General features: G+C 39.7%; 1 protein-coding gene across 1 annotated transcript in view; it reads right to left on the reverse strand.

Moving 5' to 3' along the window:
- LRRK2 (leucine rich repeat kinase 2) overlaps positions 1 to 22,802 on the reverse strand; it is a 68,131-nt gene extending 45,329 nt beyond the window's left edge. Inside the window, exons 1-12 of the mRNA XM_032192957.1 lie at positions 22,541 to 22,802; positions 22,355 to 22,440; positions 18,020 to 18,126; positions 14,726 to 14,814; positions 12,909 to 13,043; positions 11,071 to 11,205; positions 7,718 to 7,849; positions 4,707 to 4,826; positions 3,445 to 3,569; positions 2,804 to 2,883; positions 1,945 to 2,051; positions 53 to 182 (exon numbers count right to left, since the gene is read on the reverse strand). Coding sequence (XP_032048848.1) covers positions 53 to 182; positions 1,945 to 2,051; positions 2,804 to 2,883; positions 3,445 to 3,569; positions 4,707 to 4,826; positions 7,718 to 7,849; positions 11,071 to 11,205; positions 12,909 to 13,043; positions 14,726 to 14,814; positions 18,020 to 18,126; positions 22,355 to 22,440; positions 22,541 to 22,709 — 1,415 coding nt within the window. The 5' untranslated portion in view covers positions 22,710 to 22,802. The remainder of the gene's footprint in view (positions 1 to 52; positions 183 to 1,944; positions 2,052 to 2,803; positions 2,884 to 3,444; positions 3,570 to 4,706; positions 4,827 to 7,717; positions 7,850 to 11,070; positions 11,206 to 12,908; positions 13,044 to 14,725; positions 14,815 to 18,019; positions 18,127 to 22,354; positions 22,441 to 22,540) is intronic.
- Between the last annotated feature and the right edge of the window lie 573 nt (positions 22,803 to 23,375).

Below are 23,375 nucleotides of genomic sequence, written 5' to 3' on the forward strand. Positions count from 1 at the left end.
AATCTCACAAACCTTCGCTTTGAAAGTGGTCACGTATTTCTAAGTGTATTACCTTCCTTTGAAAACGTGATTCAGAATTCTGCAGGCGCTTTCAGCCACTTCAGGGGAATGCGGATGTTTCCTCATTATATCCAAAACATTCATGTGTATTCCTTTAGACAAAAGTGTCTTCCTAATATTTCCTACAAGACAAAACAGCAAGCATCCCATAAGCAGATCTCTTTCTCCCTATATAAAGAGTTCTAAAAAAACAACAGAACTAACTTTTTTTTTCTCATTTTGATTTTTTCCCTCAAAATCATAAGTGTTATAGCATTGTAAATTAAAATAGGAAATGATTCAAGCTGAAGCTGACTTTATTTCCATATCTTAATCAAAAGCATTAAAATTCCTGAAGTGCCTAATAAGTTTAAATACATCTGTATTTTTACTAGCACCTTTAACTTAGGGGAAGGAGAATATACCACTTTAATTTTATTTTTGAAAAATATTTATTTTTAAACATTTTTTTCTCTGAATTGCACTCTGTGATTCAGTAGGAAAGTGAGAATTTACCTTTCAAAAAACCTTCTAAATTCCAAAATAAGACTTCAAAAATGAAATATTAACCCAGTCTAATTACTTTGTTCACACATTTTTAAAAATTCAAATACCCAAATATATGTTAGAGCTCTAAGTGTAGCTAATACAGCTCCGAATGCTATACAAATATTCTATATTATCATGGTAACTAGCACCATTTTTTTTGTCATTTTCTTGGTTGGCTCAGTAACCTAGTGATAAACCACAGCTTTCTCACCTAGAGAATGGTAATTAAGTTAGTCCTTATCTTCATATCAAGCCAGTGGTTTTCAATGCACAGTGTACAAACCACTTGAGATCCATAACCATTTCAAAGGATTCTGGGAAAATTATCTGACAAAAGAAGGCCAAAGTAGGCTTAAATAGTCTAGCCAGAGGTCCACACTGCCACTGAAAAATGTTGAAGGGGTCCACAAATAGAAAAATTTTAGGAAAAGCTAGGGGACACAATCAGGACTAAAGCAATCTTGAAAATTGTTATGCACATGCTTAACTTTCAACATAAGATTTGATTTACTGAAGTAAACATGGCTGTTCAGATCCCCTGTATTATTAACAAAATGTTATTTGTCAGGCTGTAATCCTTACTCATGTGAGTTTTGACAAATCCCCGTCTTGATGAAATTTAAATGTGATAAACATTTAAACAAGCACACAGAGAGAACAGACTCTTCTCATGTCTCCTGCTCCAAAAAAACAGCAATTAAAGCATATAAACTGGCAAAGATCTCTTTCCTTGGACATGAATTCTTCAGTACTAGAATCACAGAATGGCTTGGGTTGGAAGGGGCCTTAAAGCTCACCCAGTCCCACCCCCCTGCCATGGGCAAGGACACCTCCCACCAGCCCAGGCTGCCCAAAGCCCCATCCAGCCTGGCCTTGGACACCTCCAGGGATGGGGCATCCACAGCTTCTCTGGGCAGCCTGTGCCAGGGCCTCACCACCCTCCTAACAATGAAGAATTTCCTCCTAACATCTAATCTAAATCTCCTGTCTTTTAATTTAACACCATTCCCCCTTGTCCTGTCGTTATCTGACTGAGCAAAGAGTCGCTCTCCCTCTTTTATATAAGCCCCCTTTAAGTAGCGAAATGCCACAATGAAGCCTCCCTGGAGCCTTCCCTTTTCCAGGCTGAACATCCCCAGCTCCAAGTAGATGACATCGGTCGGTCTACCTCCTAGCTAACAATACCTTTTTCAAAGCAAGGAATAAACCTCCTATTGAGCACAACTTTACAATGTTCTAATCACAGGGATTACGGTATCCATACCCTAGCACATTTTGTATGTTCTTTAATATCAATATTTAATATTATAGCAACGACTGCAGAATCAGAAAGCAAAGACAGTTACATTCCCTTACCATTCTGCTGTGACAAAATTGCCAAGGCACTAGCAGCTGCCTGAAACACTTCTTTTGAAGAGGAGTGCATCAGCATGGACAGCATCACCGCTCTGTCTATTGGGAACCTTTCACAGAGAGAAACGAATCACTGCACAGGGACCACACTACAGCAGTTACTTCGTAACCATAGTTCAGTTTACTAAAAACCCACTAAGTGACATAGTTAATTTTTTAGATGACTGAACTTGGCTATTTCACTACAGCAACATCTTTGCATACTATGTGTGTAAGCCAACTCTGAATCTTACCGAATTCACTTGGAGTCATGACTTCCAAGTGACTTGAGGTGCAGAAATGAGTAAAAAAACCAGTCTTACCAAAATTTGCATGATTAAAATTTTAAACAACTCTGAGAAAGAGTTTAAGGGAAATTCTGTTTTATCCATGCCTAGATTCTCCTTGATGGCCAGTGCTCCCTCTGCTATGCCCTTTCATCTGACTTGTGGGAAAACGTGTGCTGCTTTTCTATTCTTCCTACCTACTTAATCTGAATCTCCTCTATTTTCCCTACTCTTACATTCTTTAATCCCCCCTATCCCTTTTTTCAACTGAAAATGAAATTCCTTGTAAACTGTATAAATTCACTCTATTAAGACTGTGTCCTGACTCTTTATTAAAACACTAACAATTTGGTCTATGTGGAGATTAGAATACTTTTCAAGAAAGAAACTTTCTATGTTGATTGTCATGCAATTCATCATGTATTAGAAAACAAGAAATAAAAATAACTGAAACATGAGACCCCCAAATGGCCAAATAGTAGGCCACTTTTTTTTTTTTCATTTCCAAAAATACAGTAAAAGGTATTAATACTGACTGATTATCTCCATCTCCAATCTTTTCATGAAGGTTGCGTTGATACAGGAACAGATTTTTCAAAGCCCAGCATGCAGCCTCCTAAATACAAAAAAAGAGGAAACAAAAGGATTGAAGAAATAAACCTTCAGAATAGAAAAAAAAAAAAAAAAAAGTTTGAGACTTGTTCTGTCCATGATAAAGGTGTTAGTTGCTTTATGTAGAAATACAACAAAGTATGGACTGCTGCGTTTTTATATCTGGGATAGAACTCAGTTACAAGCATGTGCCACGTTCTTATTATTTGATTTTCATTTTGTTACCTACATTAGGCCAACATTAATTCTTCAGCTGATGAGCCTGTGTTTTGCTGCTGTATACAGAGCAGCTGAGCTTTTGTATACAAAGCAACAAGCTTTTGGGTGGCCGAAGTTCCAGGCACTAAGTCTCAACTACCTAACCACATTTGATCCAAAGGAGTGACTGAAACTGCTTGGGGTGAACAAAGGTAAGGATGGAATGAAAGGGAATTTTTTTCCAAGGCTAATACAGTCCCTCAGACCTAGTTTGTCTGAGGATATATGAGAGAAAATTATGCTGCTAAATGTTTTATTTAACGTGTAATGCTGTCTTTCTACACCCCCATCATCCAGAAATTCTCACCAGTACATCTGTGTTTTTTCGGTGTAGTTCTAATGCTCTGTAGCATGCTTCCAACCAGCATAATTTTTCTTCCTCCTCCTCTTCTTTTCTTTCCTCTAAGTCTCGGTTTAGGAATATTGTTTCAGCTTGAAATACAAAATATTTACAATCAATTCTTATTGCAAAGACAAAACACTTATGTCTTAACTGTAGTCATGGAGGTGCTCCCATTGCCTGTGTAGGAAAGTCAGCTGGAGGATTAGTCTTTTCTGGGAAGGGAGAAGTCTTTTGCTCTGTGGCAGAACTGAGACGCCTTCAAGGTTATAAAAGGAATAAGAAAACCCCTTGCTATGTAGTACTTTAGTGTAGCCAGTTATATAGATAGTTACAGATCAGTCAATGGTCAGGTTCTGAAAAGAGCAGCACATACTTGTTCTGTTATGCATTTATATACAGAACACCACACACATAAAATATAACTGTGGTTCGTTTGCACGTAACCACTTATCGCTGAGCCATCTTCACTCTGAAGATATGACATTTAAAAATATAAATTGCAATTGCTGAGAGAAACAGTAGGTCCCAGAAAGGGCATTGAAATGTAAAATAAATCATTTCATACCTGTGTTTTTTAGCATTTAAGAAAAAAAGGTATCAACACTGACCATAGTATCTGAAGTCTACTGGAGTGTATGCTGATTACTAACATTTGCTGTTGTGAGGACTGTTACACAGCCTTTCTACTGACATTGGTATTACTCAAAGACTAACAGGATCTGATCTTTAGCTTTGTGCCACTAGGTAACTAATTTCTGTTTAAAAATAACAACTGGAGCATACTCAAGGAAAAGGTTAAACCTTTTATTTGATTTCAGAACTCAGGCACAAGCATTAACTTGGTGTTGCAATCTACTGGCAGTAAATAATGAGTACTGCCACACATGGCAAACATGGCATCAAATACATGTTGCTGTCTGCAGACATTTTATATTAATCAGGGATTATCCAATATTTGCCTATGAACAAACAGGTTGCTTTGTTAAGATCTATCAACATAACGTCCCAGCTCTGAGTATCTGGGAATCTGGTATGAACACAGGATTGTCATACTAAACCATAAATGTGCAGGAAATCTAGCTCTGTCAAAGCTACCTTACTTGAGGCTTCCACATTAAAAACAGAAGCAGAATTAAGAATAATTACAGGAAATCACCAGTATGAAAACATTTACTGGTTTATTTCATAAGTAATTTATTTATGTGTTTAAGAATGAATTTACTTACTGAGAAGAGCTAAACAGCTGAGACCTGCAGCCTGTAACTTTGCATTTTTAGAATACGTTTTCACAGCCTTCACAATGACTTCTGGAACCTTATGTAACACAAGGATATTGAAAAAATTTCCTGAAAATAGATAAAGGTATTAAATGAATGTAAACACACATCTATAGCTTTAAACACATTTAGCATAGATTTCTCAGCACATAATGCATAAGCTTTGTTTGTAGTAAACATTAGATTTGTTATTAGGGGGCTTCACACAACGGTATTTTATTTGTGGAAAGAAGAGGACAAGGATAAAAAGCATCTGGGATCTACATGTAGGTTCTTTATTTTTAATATGAAGACTGAGGTTTAATGCAACATGACATACACAGTGTCAGCAAAATAAGATACCATCTATATATCATTTGCAGACTTCCTGCCAGGAAACCAAAGCAGTGCTGGTCTTGAATTCTTGCAATGATTTGATTTATCCTGCCAAGCAAGTGTTTAAAACCTGTTTTGCCCTCTAGTTTTGTCCTCCTTGTTCAGAAGATCAAAGTCAGCCTTATAAATACAGAATACATACATTTTGGAACAGTAGAAAGAACTAGCTTTTGATGATAAATGTATTATTTAAAGGACAGCTTTTATCAAAGGCTATACATTACATGTAATTGAATATAAGGTTGAATGTAAGAAATTCTACAAATGAAAGCAAGCAAAAGAAGATAACTTCTCCATTTGTTGTACAAACAAGAATTATGCATACAATAATATGGCTATGCTCACTTTGTAAAATATAGTCTGATAGATACAGTTTCTATTCTGATATTTAATTTTATTTAATTCTCAATTACTAAAAATGAGAATCATACTAACCACATGAAAAGTGAAATTCAAATCTGTATCGATGTTTCTCAAGCGCTTGAGATAAGGTACAAAATTAAGAATTGTATGATTTGTGGGCATGAAAAATAAAATTAGAAGCAGAAGAAAAGCTAACTTAATTTCTTTACCTCAGTTCTGGTCCTGAGCCATATAGGTGCTGGCTACCTGCAATGTCTAGGTTGTTCACTGGGAAATAAGTACCTCTCCCAGTGTTTGATGATTAAGCCTGGTTAGTCCAAGTCAACAGAACTCTGAAGAACAGACTTTAAGGCAAGTCCTTTCCAGATCCCTCATTCTAAAACTTTGGCCTTACCACCCACACAAGTGCAAATGGAAACAGCATTTTTCTTCTTAGTCTGTACTAGTGTTGTCATGTTGTAGCAGCGTAGCTGTTTCTTGCTGTATTTTACTGAAAATGACATGTTTGTGTAAATATGCCACTTATCTCACAGAAAGTAAGAAATTTAGGCTATGCAACTAGTAATTATGCTGGACTTGTGGCTGCTTAAACAGGTTGCAGTCAGTTAAAATTCAGATGACATTCTCATCTTGAATAGTCATTACCAGATTAGCAAGAACACATGACAGTGATTTTGGAAGCTAATAGATGTTGACTTTACAATTTCACTACCGATTAACTTGGGTTTAGGAAAACAGTGTCCATCAGAATAATTTGTGAACCCACACTGGCTATAAGAAAATCTTCCAGACTATTTCCAGTCTCACATGGAAGGACAGGATGGACAACCTAGCAATTTCACACCTGTTCTACCTAACTGTCTGGTGCTCTGGGCACACCTTCCCAATCTCCTCCTAAAGTGTCTGCTTATCAAGATGAAAGGGACCTGTGGAGCTGAAAAAAGAATTAATAGATCTCATGTCTGTTTAACTGCCACTATTACTTGTTGGTCAGTAAACACAAATCACAAAAGCATGTTCTGAGGCCATGAAGTCAGGCTGGTTGCACACAGGGCAGGATTGAAGCATGCCAACAAAGTTGCTGTGTCCCCACAAGTGCTTGGTTACCATGCCTTCCGTCGGCCTTGCAGAGGAAGCTGTTGAAGCTTAACACCACCTCTTGCCAAATAACTGCAAATACCACCTCAGAAGCCACATTTTCTTTAAATGTTTGTTTGGCTTTTTGAAGGGGAACTGGAAGTTGCACTCCATTGCACTCAAGGTTGATCTGTATTCTCTACAATATCTGCATGAAGGAGCGGACACAGATGGTGACAGGACGAGACTGATTTGATTAAGAGGAGTCATGCAATGGCACCAGCATCTGCAGCAGCTTCAGGCCACCACCTGCAAGAACTGGGAAGTCTAACTCATGAGAAAGACCTTGGCGGAGTGATGAAAAACCTGCCATGTAGTGTGGGTTATTCCAGCTGCTCTACTCACAGCCTTTTTTTCACACAACGGGGGAAAAAATGTATTTATTTTCATTAGAATTTGCTATTACCTGGTCCACTGCAACTGCTCAGATCATATTCTTATAGTGGTAAGAGCACAGAGCTGGGAAGAGGCACAACAAAATCCTTGTAGACATTGCCATTATTTGGCTTGACGTGGCATTAGCCCATGTCAACTCAGACAATGGAAGTACTATTACCCAAGCCAAGGGAAGTCCAGCAAACTGGTTCTTTCACTGCTGCAGGCCAGGGCCCCCAAGGCTGGCACCATACCTGAGCAGGAATGCAGCACAGGCCTTTGGGTAGATGCATTGCAAGGAGGAAAAACACAGTCTTGGAGAGCATGCCCCAGATAATTCAGTAGCACCAACAGGACCTCACACATCCAGCACCACCACTTCAGAGAAGAAATTTAGAAGGAATTTTCTTCCATTCTTTAATAACATCGCAAAGAATGGGAGATCTATTGATATACTCCTTTTTTCTCACTTTTTCACTCTCCGTTTTTATGACTGTTTCTGTCATTGTTGCTAGCCTTTATCACGAAAGGATTCCATACTGGTTGTTGCCAGTGTTGCCTCAATACCTTCATGTCAGTAGAAAAATTGAGTTATACGCCGTCCTGAGGATTCCCTGGAACAGTAGCTCTCTAATTGGCCTAACATTTCATGTCAGTACCTCCAGTTCTTACACAAAGTAAGCTGACTAACACCAGCTTTGTGAACTTACCCAATGTAAGCTTATGCAACAAACAGCAACAGGCTTCCTGAACGGTTTCACTACTGGGGAATCTTTTCATGGTTTCCACTATAACATTGTAGCAGCGAACATTTCCAGACATCAGCACTTCCACATTGCTGGCTGAAGAGGGAAACAGAAACAAAAATTACTTAAGATTAAAATAAAAAGAAAACACAAAAAGAAGCATGGTAATTGGGTTCTAATATTAATGACTACCAACACTTGGTAATAATTTATAATAATTAAAGTAATTAAATTCAAATTAAAAATCATATTTTTCTTCTTTTTTAGGGTGCAAGTTAGCAAGTTAGTCATTTGGTTTAAACTAGTTCTCCTCTATGACTATTACGTATTGAGGGTATAGAAAGGTTCACCTCATGATCCCGAAATTTTTCACAGAATCACAGAATGGTTGAGGTTGGAAGGGACCTTGGGGGTCATCTTGAACAACCTCCCCTGCACAAGCAGGGCCAGTTGTCCAGAACCACGACCAGGTGGCTTCTGAGTATTTCCAAGGATGGAGACTCCACAGCCTCTCTGGGCAATCTGTGCCAGGGCTCGGTCACCTTCACCCTATTCACTGTATATTATGCAGGTCAGATACTGAAACTAACAGGCATTCACATTAGTCAGTAAAAAGACAGAATGCAACCTTTCCTACTGAGATCAGAGATCCCACACCCAGTAATTTAAAACAAAATAGTATCATGGTAGTTAGAAACACAGTGCTTGAAAGCATCTTTGCAGTACGTGTCTATACAGGGCGTGATACAGAACCCCAAAAATCTTGGACAGAATCTTGGTTCCAGTGAATGAAAGTCCTGTCACTGCCTCCAAGAGGTTCAGCACTATTCTACTGAGGTCTATAAACTTTCTTAATATTCTTTTCAACAGCTTGGCTGTCCTGTATACAAAGATATTAAGGTGAAAAAGCAAGCTGTGAGTGGGAAGCGTTTCTGAATCATTCTGTTTGTTCGTGTAGGAAGGTTCTTTTCACAATGCTTTAAGATGACAGTGATTTATTAATGTCACTCACTACTGAAAACACCTTTCATTGTAAAGGTTTGCACACTTCACAGGTGATAATTATCAACATATTAAAATATTCAGATCATTCTAAAATTGTTGGTTACAGAGAGAGCGCAATCAAATGTATATTTAGATCCTGCAAGAACGAAGCAGTGCTGTGGAATGGCTCTCATTTAATATTTACCACTAGAACTCGGACATCCAGCTTCTCACAGAAACTGATGAGGAGATCTGAGCACTCTGTAATTCATGGAATAACAGGTACCTCTCTCAGGGTGAGGTGAAATTGCCTCTGGAGGTGCCTGTTTCTCCCCATTAAATATAGGAGAAGCCTGGATCACTGCCTATGACTAACACTTAGATGGCAAACATCATGTGATACATCGCTTCCCCAGGGACTTTGAAGGACAGTTGTCAGCAAAACATTTTCTCATTCACTCAAGACTACTGAAATTTAAGAGAGTTCTTGTCCTGCACTGGGATAAACTGCCCGCCCACGATTTCTCACGACATATGAGCCAGAGCAAAGTCTACATATGTATTAGTGTAAGAAGGCATCCTGAGGCACAAATCCATGATGTATGTAGACTTCAGGATATGGGGACACTACTCAAACTACGCTGAAACTATCTTTGTTTCCCTATTTTCAATACTTCACATCAGAAAGGGAAGTGCAAACTCCAAAAACAACGCCTGCTGTAGAGCAAGTCTTTGTCATGGCTTCCTGTTGGATCTGTTACACATTCTCTAATTACTTTCTTTAAAGAGCACTTCAGGCTCTCTCTGAAGTGCACTCTCTTCTTCAGAAAAAAAAAAAAAAAAAGCACTTAGCACTCTCTGCTTTAGAAAATGGAAATAGGCTATGGTAAAATTATTTCTGTCTCAAGGAATGCTTTATTTTTAAAGACAAACTGGAACAGCAAGAAGCTTGTGAAAGGGAAATTAAATAGCTTGGAGAATGATGAAATTTGGAAAACTGCAGTCTAGTTCCTGTTTTGTGGCACACCCTTGGCCAGCACGTTTCCTATACAAATGGACAGGACGTATGAGGTAGGCTTTGTGAGGAAACACTTCTGCAAGATTACAACCATTGCTCAGCCTGGAGAAGAGGAGGCTCAGGGGCGACCTTATTGCTCTCTACAGGTACCTTAAAGGAAGCTGTAGTGAGGTGGGGTTGCTCTATTCTCCCTCGTGCCTGGTGACAGGATGAGGGGGAATGGGCTAAAGTTGCGCCACGGGAGGTTTAGGTTGGATATTAGGAAGGACTTCTTTACTGAGAGGGTTGTGAAGCATTGGAACGGGCTGCCCAGGGAAGTGGTGGAGTCACCATCCCTGGACGTTTAGATGTAGAGCTTAGTGATATGGTTTACTGAAGGACTGGTTAGTGTTAGGTCAGAGGTTAGATTCGGTGACCTTGGAGGTCTCTTCCAACCTAGATGATTCTGTGATCTTGTGGAAGAGACAAAGAGCTTGATGCCTGCTGAATTTGCCAACAGTAAGGTGCAAGAGCTGCCTCTGTGTCAACAGCATCATGCACCAAGTCAATAAAGGGACACCAATTACCAGGGACTCTTCTTGGAGCCTGATTTTGCCCATAATAGGGACTGCTGTGATGAGAGAACGAGACACAATGAGATTTTCTTCTGCCCTATTGCACAACACCTGAGGACACCATGAGGCTCCAAAATGTGCTCAATACTACCTGTGCTCCTCACTGCAGCCACCACTGACTGGTCAGAGTGGGGTGCTTGAGCCCTAACACCTTGTCTTAGCTCTGGCCATTGGATTTGCATGGGAAATTTTCCCCTTGTGGAACAGCCTCTGCCAACGATGTTCTTAACCAGCTACCCAAACTCACTGAATGTTCATTTAGTCAATAAATATACCTTATTATTCAAACTTTTAAAAAGGAAGAGCAAGGACTTGAAATCTGACCTCTGCAGCCACGATAAGCATCTTAGTTAACACTTACTCTGAGCAGAAGAAAGACTCTTTACCTACTTTATGAGAGATTCCAGTCTTGTAAGTATGACTGAATAGGAAAATTTCCCATAAAAAATTACAAGTCAGTATTTCCCACAGAAAACAGAAAAGTGATTTGTTTAGCAGCTCCCAACCAATTCTCATTTCAAAACTGTTCCCTCTGTCAAAATGTGTCACTATTTTTGCAGCACTACCAACTGTTTTTCCCTAGAGAGACTCTGAAGTTTTGTTTGCTTTCACAGTCACTGAAAGATTACCATGCACTCAGGTGAGCTGACGCAAGCTGTGGGAGGTGAAGAATTGAAAATGATTTCCAGTAGTGCACTTACATGGTCCAGCTAAGGAATGTAATGAGTAAAGTGCAGGAAGAATCACCTCTTCTCTCTCTGGAAACTCTTTAAATACTTCCAGTATGATCATATGATCTTTGCTTTCAACAAATTCAGTCAGCTGCTCTTCTGGAACTAAATTAAAAAGAAAGACAAAGACAGTAAGTTTTGAGGAAGTAATTCATATCCTGATAAAATGTGAGAAAATACAGTTATTTTAATGAAGTTTCCTTATATTTATTTTGTATATTCCACAGAAACTAAGGTAGTCTCCTCCACCGAGATCATATTCCACAGTTAAGACTTCTTATACCAAAAACCGAGCTACTTTACAGAAACCTTTTTCTAGCCCACATTTTCTGTAAATGAATTCTGACTTTCAAGTGCCTTCCTGTGAATGAGTATTTTTTTTTAAAACGAGTATTTTTTTTAAAAAAAGTCTTTTAGTCTTTTCCACAGAACAACCTTCAGGTATTCTTCACCAAGACAGCATATAAGTGAAGGAAAAGCTAAGAACACAGTGAAAACAATTTGATGGAATGCATTTCACATACTCCATTATTTTATTTTACTTCTCAACTTTTTTGATAATAGAGTTCTTTTCATAAAGACTACAGCCATGCTTTAATAATACCCTACCTTCACTGTAATAATAGCATAAGGTTTTTCAATCACTGTCCCCCGTCATTTGTGCTGACATCACTGCAGTTGTGCAGTGAACCAGATAAAGGAACTGATCCAGCTTGAGCACAAATCCCACACTTCAAATTTTGTAAGCAGGATCATCTGAATTTGGTTCATGATAAGGGTACAAAAATTCACATTGCAGTAGCTGAGAAGGTTTCTCAAAGGCAAGAAAAAAATATCCAGGGACAGCCTAGGAACTTGTTATGCTGCCGTCAAGAAGAAGGCATGCAGGTCTGTACCTGAAATGTCTGTGAATCTGTAAAAATCAGGCACTTTTTATAAAAGGCATACACAGAAAATGCAAGAAGCTGAGACACTTGTGGAGACTGAAGAGAAAACATGGCAGGACAAAAGTATTTAGGGAGAGAGGAAAAGGGAAAGAAAAGCAGACAATAGTTCCAGGCACACGTGTGGTAGGAAGACTTAGAAAAAAAAGCAATATAAAATGGTGCCAGGAAGAACGAATCTGAAGAACTGGAGACTATCTTTGAAGCAAAGGAGTATAGTGGACTTTCTAGGAGTACTAGAATTTCTCAATAGTTATTCTGAAGCAAGAAACTCAATGCAAAGATAAACTGTCACAATACTGGGATTTTTGGCCATTATACACAGACAGATCCTAAAAATGTTGCAGAAATTTAATACATGGTGACATCATTCCACAAAAGAAACACAGGGATATTGTAGAGATACAATCTTAGCCTTTCAGTGTTGTCAGGATCAATAGCTGAATCGTATACTTTTTTGAAAGTGCAAACATTTTGCTTGATTTTAGACTTGCTCACAACTTCCTGGCAATCCTAAAATATACCAGTCTTTCAAGACGCAGCTTTGGTTATTGAGAATTAAAATCAAGTGTCACTACTCTTTGTCCCAGTGTTACTGACTAACTTTGAATCCCATCTTTCCCGTTAACTCTAGTCAGAAATGTAGTGACATTTTCCACATTCATTTATCTGATTCAGAAAATTTATGATACTGCTTGGAAAACCTGTTTTGTGCTAATGGGTTTTGAGAACAGATATAATACAAAAAAAAAAAAAGAAAAAAAGGAATGCAAGAATTCATGTTTTTGCAGTTAAATAAATATCTGTAGTCCCCTCCCAATCTTTTATTTTTTTTCTAACTTAAGAGCCCACATGATATAATACCTTTTTCAAAAAGCTTGTATAATGCTGTGCATCCGTGTTGCTGGATCTCTTCATTTTTAGGGAAGGTGTGCATGGCATTAAATATCAAAGAAAACACATCCACCTCTTCCTCCAGGAGCAGGAAAGCAACTACATCTAAAAAGCAGAAGAGATTACATGTTGTGCTGAGGTGTTCTCAACATGTTAATTGGAGCACTGTACTTAACTATTAAAATCCCAAAGTCTTTAATATTGTCCTTCAAATTTACTCTGGTGGCTCACACCCAGGCTTTTATATAAATTATGAGGCTGTTATCTCTTAAGGTAGTATTTCAGAAGACAAATGAGGTGTTCTAAAAGATTACTGGCAAAAAGACAGTTTCCTCTCTCCACTCCTGCTCCCACTGGCTTTGGTACTTGTCTGACTTCTCAGAGACAGCTCACCTCACTAAACCAGTGGAAAAATAATCAATGCAAAAAAACTGCACTTTTTGCAAACTGAAGAATTTCACTAAGAAACTAAACTTGTGGAAAAAAAAAAAAAAAAAAGAAAAAAGATAGGACTACACTGCCAGAAGAAAGCACAGGGGGAGTTGAAATCTACCTTTCAGCTATGGTGAACCATGAAATTAACCCATCTGTATCATGAAATGCTATTCTCACTCTGTTGGCCATTCTTTCAGCCTGGAAAGATTTGCTACCTGAAAATGAACTAAAAAGCCAATGTCACTGTTGCTCTTAAAATAATAATTAAAAAAATCTGAAAAAAGTTGCTGTCTCTATGTCATGTATAAGGAAGAAAATCATATTCATGACAATTTTTCAAGCTTACATCAGTAACAGTAAAATTAATAGTGCCTGATCTGGTATTTAAGCTGCAGCTGTTTTTTTTTTTTTTTTCTTTTAACGAAAGGATCTTTCTGTATGGCTACCACTCTGCATTCACAGTGGCCTACCACCTCCAGCTGTAGTGCAATTTAAGCTTTTGGACATACAGACATAAAGAATACCAAGAGATTTTTCTGACAAGGTACAGTTTCAAATACTTTATATAATTAAATAATTAAACAAATAATTAAAAGGGAGAAGAAAGCAGATTCAAGAGGTAATTGATCTTATAAAATAGACAAATAAATAGCATGAACCATCTTCTTAAAGTTCCTGTTTCACTCTATTGCCTATAGCAGGAAGTTGGACAGCCAGATCAGCTTTAACTACCTAAAGTCTAAGCCTTATTTTGTAAGGTTGATTACAAGGCCTTTCAAAGCCAGTGGAAACTCTCCTATTTCGACAGTAATTTAGTACTAGTTATTATATGCTACCTTGAACCAAGCTAGCAGATATTTCCCTTACCGTCTCTTTAATTTCAACAAAAGATCGAGAAAAACATTCTCAGTACCTGATAAGATCAAGTCTCTAGAGAGCAGAATAACAGAAATATATCAGAGACAATTCACTCTTTTCAAATATATAAACCAGTACTAAAGAAGCAAGTCAGAATGTGACCAATTTTATACCTTGCTAAGAAAAAGCTCTTACTTATTTAACTTACAGCACAGCACAGCACTTATTTAACTTACTGTACAGCAAGTATTTGTGCCTATGCTAATAACAAGTTGGCAAAATTATTGGGCCGTGTTGTTCATAGCCTTGAAGTTTGGAGACTCCTTTCTACCTGGATAGAAAAAGGTGCAAAACAGTACTGCACCTTTGTATACAAGCACAAATGACTTTACAGAATAAAACGGAGAGACAAATAGGGTCCAAAATGTATGGTCATGCACTTTGTATCACAGTTCTTTTTTTTTTTTAAAGGCTCAAAATGAAACAGACAATACCTGACATGAGGAGAAGATTTAATGTTTTCAGTCCTATTACTGAGAGATTTATGTTTCCTTTGTGAACTGTGAGCATTTTAAGGATCAGCCTAAAAAATTAAAAGATGGAAAACAAGAGTTAGGGCTAAGTAAATACTAACAAAACTAATTTTTTTTCAAACATTACTTTAAAAAAACAAAAAAATACAAAGTAGCTACAGAAATTAGTAAAAGCTTTCTAAAGCCGTTTTTGTCATTTCTCAATTCATTTTTCACTTTTCTTTCAGCTTATGTTTTTTTCAAGTTAGCAATTAAATTACTTTTTAATTAAATTACTTACTCTAACAATTTTTAGATTACATGAAAGTAATGATGTGTAATTTACCAATTTAAATTTAAATTAATTTTATATGCATATATTAATTCTACAGGAGGCAAGTCTTACATCCAGGCTGGAATTACTCTACAGAAACCAGGGCTGGGGCGTGCAGCAGTCTGCAGGTGGTAAGGCAGTGTACTGCTTGTTGCAAGAGTGAAGTTACAGTGAACAATCAAGTGTCTGCTGGAAGACACAAAGCAGTTTCCAGGCTAAAGAACTTGAACAGCACCTTGAAGGCCTCTATCCTATCGTAAGTTCCACCATGTAGCACTTACAGACAAATGTTGGACAAATGTTGGATGTTGGACAAATGTTGGATGTTGGACAAATCACTGAAAAGAAGACCCAGGGATAGTAACCTCTGAAATGTTGCAAGCACAGTCAAACAAAGTTGAATTCTTAAACACAAGGAGAGCCAAACAATGCTAGGTGCTCTGAAAAATCCACTGAATGTACCCAGCTGTGTGCCCAAAGATCTGTTGGTACTTTTAACGTGATCTTCTAAGACAGTGACCTGAAATCTGTAATGCCTTCTCATTAAACAATTTTTTTAAATCTCTAGACAATACTGAAAAGCACTAAGAAAAACTGAGAAGAAATTAATAGGCCAATTTTCAGATAAGGTATCAATAATGTACAGTAAATAAGGCGGTGGGCCCCACATTCGATGATGGCAGAAAATAAATGAGCATTGACTTTGTATTTAATGAAGCATATCCTAAAATGGGGGAAAACCAAAACCGTGTAATTAAAAACTAAATAAAAATAGAGAGGCTCAAAAAAAAAATAAATCAAGAAACTTTCATTGTTGATACTCATAACTTTGGAGAGCCAGACTCTGCAGTCTTAATGATCTTCAAATGAGAGTGTCTTTGTACAGATATCTAATCAAAAGGGATCGTGAAGTAACTGGCAATGTTAACAGACATTCTTGACCTGTCTAGAAAAACAAAAACAGCACTGAAAGCTTCATCCAAATTTCATTCCCAAGATAGAGCAATGATGTTGTGTGCCTTGCTAAGGTCTAGCTTTATAAACTAGGAGAAATGTATTTATTATTATTAATTCTTTCTTATTATTTTAAACTGAGAATAGATACCTCCCTGAAACTTCTGTATGAACGCTTTGGACCAGTAAGTCCACAGACAAGGACAGGCACTGGCATTTCAGTCCCCAGGCAAATTCTTGGCCCAGCACACAGCCCAGATGTATGGACTAAGTAGTAGGGTGATGAATCAAAGAAAACAGGGAGCCACCCTAACCAAGCTGGTAGAGTAGCTAAACAGACACCCTTAGATGCACTTCTTTAATGTCCTGATTAAAATGTTTTAGTTTTAAGCCTTCCTAATGCACTTTATTGTGTGGTTGCAGGTGTGTGTGCACATGCATGCACGTGTAGAAACTGTACCTGGGATGCAGATTCCTCCACCTATTTGCTCCATCAGCAGCTGTGGACAACAGGCTGGGAGGGAATGCAGCCAGAACAGCTCACCTGGACTGACCAAAGGGATATTCCATGCCACGTAATGTCATGCTCAGCAATAAAACCAGGGGGAAGTTTACCAGGGTTGCTCAGGGACTGGCTGAGCATTGTTTGGCTGGTTGTAAATGAGAGCTTTTGCATCCCTTGCTTTGTTTTGCTGATTTTTGTTTCTTTTACTTATGAAACCGTTTTTATCTCACACACCCACAACGGGAAACTACGGGAAATATCAGCCCAAATGGGAGTAATTTTCTGGGACCTAAGAATAAGCATCAGTCAATTAGCAAGCCTTTAAACTGCCAAAGAAATCTTAACTAGCTTGTACAGCTCAGTCATTCCTTGCTCATGAAAAGCAACCAAAATCACAAACATACTGCATCTTCACGCAAGTGATCTCATAATGGCAACCTTTCTAAGGAAGGGCAGGTTAGGACTATAAAAGCAGAGGCAGACTTACTAGTAGAGTTATTAAGCTGTAGCTCCTTGCTGTCATTATCAGCCCTGAATGAGGCAATCTGTCCAAGAGAGAACTTCCAACCAAGCCCTTCTCTCCTATTCATATTATACTTACATCTGCAGCTAGCATTTGTGCTACAGAACAGCTTTGGAGTTACCCTCTGCCAGTCTTTGTCCCATCTAACCACAGCCATGCAGAAGCCATTTACTTAGGCTCCCTCAACGGGAGAGATAGGCATAGTCAAATCGAACTACACTTAGTTCCAGGCTTACTAAAAAGAAGGAAAGAACCACCTTCTGAAGGTAATTGTGTCCACTGACTGCACAGGTAGTTAAGGTGACTACTTTAAATACTTAATTTTTAGACAACTAAGAAATACCCCTTCTCTTGATTCCACTTTAGGCTTGTGGATTTAATGCAGCATAAAGAACACACGCACACAAAACCTGCCAGGTCTACTATATTGCATCTGTCTATTAAAAGAAAACATCTTCCTAACCACAGAGTCCCAGAATCACTGAGTTTGGCAGGGACCTTTGAAGTTCTCTTAATTCAATTTCCCTGCTCAAAGAAAGGCCAATTATACCTGATTGTTCAGGGTCACGTCCAGTCAGGTTCTGAGTATCTCCAAGGCTGGAGACTTCACAACCTCTCTGGGCAACCTGTTCCAGTGTTTGATCAACCTTAAAATAATTTTTAAAAAATCATTTTTTTTTTAAATCCTTATGTGGAATTTGCTGTATTTCAATTTGTTTCCTGTCCTGTCACTGGGTGCCACTGAGAAGAGCCTGGCTCAGTTTTCTTTATTCTCCTATCAGGTATTTATGGATACCTCTAAGATCCCTGCTTGTATGCGCCTTTTATTCTGGAAGCTGAAGAAACCCACAAAAGATCTTTAACCATGTAGAAGCTGATGTAATAAGTATATAAATACATTTTATTGCATAAATATGCTGCCATGATATCCAGAAGACTCTTGGCATACAACATACTTACTGGTGAACAGCCAGGGCTTCCCAGTCCTTCCCAACATCCCTAGGAGCTATGTTCTGTAGCGTACTTGGACAAATTTCTATCAATTTACAAAGAAGTGACCAACCCATCTGTAAAATAAAAATATAGCTATTTCAGAACAGATGTTCTATTTGGAACTTAAACGTTGTCTTCCAATATTCATGGCAACCAGAAGATGGATGTTCTCAATAGTTATCTAGCTAAATGAGGGATAATTACACAAGACAAGGGATATAAAAAGTTAAGAGGTGGAACTAAAACATGCCAATGATTATCATTTCTTGTAGCATTGTATCACCTACAATGTGTTCCAGCACCGCTTGAGGATAGGGGACATACTTACAGTTAAAAGAGATGCTGACAGTGAGAAAAATAAGATGAGATCAATAATATGCCATCATGGGCCATGGAAGACCACTGCACTATTACAGCTAGTCCAACTTCACCGAAGCATTGCTGTCTCCATAAGAATTTGCTATTTAATTGCAAATGAGAAAGGGTAGTTTTCAAAGGTGGTCATGTTAAAAGTGTAAATGTTCTAAATAGCATGAGATACCTAAATGATATTATATATTTCATATTCTTGCCATCAATCCTCAGTGTCTGCGTGCTTGCAAAATGCAAAAAGGGCAGTGAAAGTCTTGAGAGCACAAGGGATGAAAGACAAACTGAAAATATATTTATTCTAATAACTACCTGCTCCAGCCTATGCAAGTGCCTTGATTTTTAGATATCTGTAAATAATACCAAAAATGAAAAATGTCCATACTGGAGAAATCTGTTCCCCCATGTTCCCTAGAACAATGTTCTTTATTATTATGAGAGCTTGCTGGGCGTATCGGCCCGCAGGCTGATAAAATTGAATGTGCTGCAGTGTGAATGAGAGCAGAGAGGAAAAAACGTAGAAAGAATTAACTGATGAGAAGAAAACCTCGCTGTACTGAAAGAGAGGAAGTAATCTGAGAAATGTCAAAAGTTCAAGACAAAGTAGATTTTACAAAAATTAAAACAAAGCATAAAACTCTCCCTGGCCATATTAATAAAAAAAGAACAAAAGGAGGAAGATGGCCTGGGTGCTGTAGGAATAGGGTCAAGACAGAAGATAACCTAGGTGTAGCTCAAAAACCACAAGCATAATGAGATCCCATTTCAGGAAAGAGTTATGCAAAGCTAAGGGGTCAGCAGAGGACAGCCACCACCACCAGGAATGTAAACAGCTGCTTCGAAGGAGCTTCACTGCAAAGTTCATAGAAATTGCATGACCTCTAACCCTGCAGCGTGACAGAGGAGAGACGTGAATGAAATTGGAAGTTGGGTAGCACAGAGCCACCCAAAGGAACAGCACTGACTAGAGAGCAGGCAGCTTTTATGATAGCTTTGGCAAGTCTATGGAAAAGGTGATGTAAATCCCCAGAAACTGGAATTCTGCTTTTATATTTCACAGGTCACAGGCACTACGTTCACGCTATCCGCGGTAGCTTTGCTTTTCTTGCAGTGCAGATTTCCAGAATCTTAAATGTTTTAAGCCCATTATACCCTCAATCAGCAGATTGAGCTTGACCAGAAGACAATTTCCTTGCTTAGACAGCGAGCTGACTTGTCCTACGTGAGAGTGCAAACCAACTACTATGGACATTCAGAAAGATGAGTCTGGGCTGTGGGATCAACTCCTGATCAAGCATAATTTCAAAGAACAGCCTTAGTGACCACCAAATCCCCCAAAGATGGGGTTATGCATTACCTAATTTTCCATGTTCAAGCAGCAAATTTCCAATCCGCACGGCAAGGACATTGTAGAGGTGACCATTAATTCAAACACTATTTATTGCTAAAAATAAGATTTTGAACTGCCACTTCCCACCATGCTAATTGTAAAACTTAGAACCCAATTAAAATTAGCTTAATGACTTTAGAAAAGTCACTTTTTTACCGTCTCTGATGAAACTGATATTTCTGTTAAAGATTCTATTTGGATTGTTGTGACTCCAAGCACTGACAAACATTTGTAAGGACTGTGGAGCCAGCAAAGACAGAAGCAGGTATCTGACCTGCTGATAATGTAGTTTGTTTTATAATATTAAAAGCAAAGCCTGGGGTAACAAAGACCTTGTTATCCTTTTAATAATTACGTAAGAAAGTAAGGGTCTTTTAAATAACAGAGATACTAAAGGCTACAGGGAAAGGAAAAAAATAATGCAGTAAACAAAGATGTTCTTATAAACACTTAACATGTCCTGACACACAGGGACAGTTGGCGGCAGCACTGAAACCCTGTTATTTTTGTCAGCCCCTTTTCATTTCTGGCATGCAATGAATTTATATTACATTAGCTCACACCTTCTGCATGAGACAAAGCTCTACTGACTGCTCCCTGCTCTTTCCTGAACTGTAAACAAGTTCTGCTCTACTGTTTCTAACCTGCTCCAATCACTGTCAGCCAGCAACTGAAAAAAAAACAAAACACCACACTATCAAATTTACTTAAAAGATGCCTATTTTACTGTTGCGGCACTACTGACTTTGCAGCTCAGCATCTTCCTATTTATAAAGAAGTTTGCCTGTAGTCCAACTTGCACTGGTACTCGCAATATTGACCTATTAAGCTAATTTATTCTGAGCAAGCATAGGACAAAAAAGTAAATCTTCATTTCAGGTATGGCTCCTACTCAGTTTTTTTTCTTATATGGGTCAGTTTTATTCCAATGCCAAAAGCCAAGGAGGCAACTGGTTGGTTAATCAATTTATTCAATGAAAATTCTTTAGTAGTAGAGAGAGACTACACCGAAGTCAGGACTATGTCACTTCACTGCTGCCAGGGAGAGCTGTGTGTTCACAAAGACTGTAAACCAACTGCTGTGGATGAAGCAAGGAAGACAGAGGTCTACTAACACGCTGGGGATGTTGGTAAATATCATAACAAAATATGAAGGACAAGCTGCCTATGGCACTTTGTGAGGAACTGGATTAGAGCTTTGCACTGACTGTGAATTTGACACATGAATACAGTGTAGTACTGCAAAGGAAATCCCAAACTTCTAAACTGAAGCACTGTACGACTGCAAATGTAGGCAGAGAGAAGATTAAAACTAATTTTTAAATTCTGTATTAAGTCAAAGTGAGGATTTTTAACATTACTAAAATAAAAATTAAACGATCACAGTCCTCTTACACGCGTCTTGGAGCCCTGTGCAATCACTTCAGACCTGCTTCTGGTTGTGGTTGGATTTCATATTTTTTACTTCCTAGACTTAATTTCTGGGCAGTGGTTTTGTAAATTGTTACATACGTAATATGCTTTATTCTGAAAAAAAATACTGATTTATCCTTTCGTATTTCTTAATGAACAATGCTTTTGTATTTCTTGATGGCAATTCAATAGTAAAATAACTTAAAAGTTCAGACTCTGTACAAGTTACTTAGTCTTCAAAGGAAACTTTAATGTTTTAATCTGAATCTTATGGTTGTGATCTACAGTTTAAGATCCAGTAGATTAAAAAAATCTTAAAAAACACTATTATTTATGTGACATCATTTATGTTTTGCTTTCTAGTGACTCCAAAAAAAAAAAAAGATGCCAAAAAGCTTGTAATGATACAAAATTGCTTAATAAAGAAAGCAAGCAAGTGGCACGCGAACTTGGACTTCATAAACATCCTTTGAGCATAACGTAGTCAGAAACTTAATCTATGCCTGCCAGGAAGGAGCTCTTTCATACGACAAGCCTGGCAGCTGTACCATAAGCACAGCAACGAGTTGTGCAAGCGCCGCACCTCCTTGAAGTGGGCCAGTGCTGTCACAGGAGCAGCCAGGCAGAGCCTCAAATTGCAGAAGCTGCACTGAGTTACAGCACTGTTTTCCCCTAAAAAGTGGCCTCGTGCAACTCTCACAGGATGGGGCTATGTATGGATGAAGGTGTCTTAAATGGTGCCGCTCCTCATGTTTGCATGGCAGGATTTGATGTCGATATGCTGGAGTTACATTAAACAGCAGGATTTAATGTTGATATGCTGGAGTTATATTAAAGGCCGGATTTAATGTCGATATGTCGGAACTCTATTGAATGGCAGGATTTCACGTCGTCACGTCAGAGCTATATTAAACAGCATTACTTGTACCTCAGAAGCGTGGGACACGCTGCATCCACGCCACTGCGTTTACGCTCATCACTCCACTTTCTTTTGCCGTTCAGAGCTGCTGCTTGCATCTGCAGAAACCTGGGACTCCCAGCCCCAACCCCTGTCCTGTCCTTTTGCAGGGGAGCAGCGTTTTCCTTCACACAGCCCCCTGGAAGGGCAGGGGGGGCTCGGGGCCGCTTACCTGCTGCACGCCCGCTGCCCCCGCGTACATGTCCACCACCAGCAGCACGGGGACGTGGATGTTTTTGCCGCTGAAGAGCCGTGGAGCTGGAAGGGGGGGGGACACAGAAAAGCCGCGTTAAAGGCGCGTGAGGCGGCCCGGGATGGACAGGGCCGGGCAGGGCTGGACAGGGCGGCCGTCCCTTACCGCTCTGCCGGGCCGCCAGCTCCAGCAGGTCGCTCAGGGTCTGCACCAGCGTCTCCAGCCGCTTCCTCTCCTGGACGTTTTGGAGCCGGACCACCAGCTTCCTCAGGGCTTGTTCCTCCCTCGCCGCAGCCGCCGCCGCCTCCTCCTCGGCAGGGCCGGCGCTGGCCATGGCGGCCCCGCTGCCCTCCGCGGCGGCCCCTTCGCCTCTCCTCGCCTCGCCTCACCCCATCCGCCGCGGGGACGAGGAGCGGACGACGCGGGCCCGTCCCGCAGCCGCTGGCAGCGCCGCCCGGCCGCTCCGAGCCGCCCTGAGCCGCCCTCCCCGCCGCTGCTGCCTCCCGCCCCGGGACGCGATCGCGGCGGGGCGTGGAACCCCCCCTCCCTCAGCCCCCCCACCCGCCGCCATTAGGGGGCGCCCGCGGCACTGGCGCGCGGTTCGCTGGCAGAGCGCCCGCTTGTGGAGATTGACAGCGCTGACACCCAATAGGATGGCAGAGGTGCAGCGGGGGGTCCGCCCACTAGTGTGCCTAGGGTATAAATAGGGCCTGGAGGGGACCCTTACGCCTAAGGTGAGGGTGGTGGGGAGCAAAGTTGGGGTGTGATTTTCTTCTTCCTTAAAAAAAAAAAAAACAAAAAAAGGGAGCAAATGTAGCTGATGTGTGAGGCTTTCTGGGCAGACAGTAGGGCCTGAGGTCTCCTTGCATGATGTAGGGTCCTTTTTCCTGCTGTGGTGGGCCAGGGAAGGTGGAGAAGGAGCTGTGTCCTCTCCCGAGGGTTGAGGCAGCTGAGGTGAAGCTGAAGGATCACCAGTTTTGGGGTCACCAGCTTTGGGTTA

Source organism: Aythya fuligula, chromosome 1 (assembly GCF_009819795.1).
Source record: "Aythya fuligula isolate bAytFul2 chromosome 1, bAytFul2.pri, whole genome shotgun sequence".
Classification (NCBI taxonomy): Eukaryota; Metazoa; Chordata; class Aves; order Anseriformes; family Anatidae; genus Aythya; species Aythya fuligula.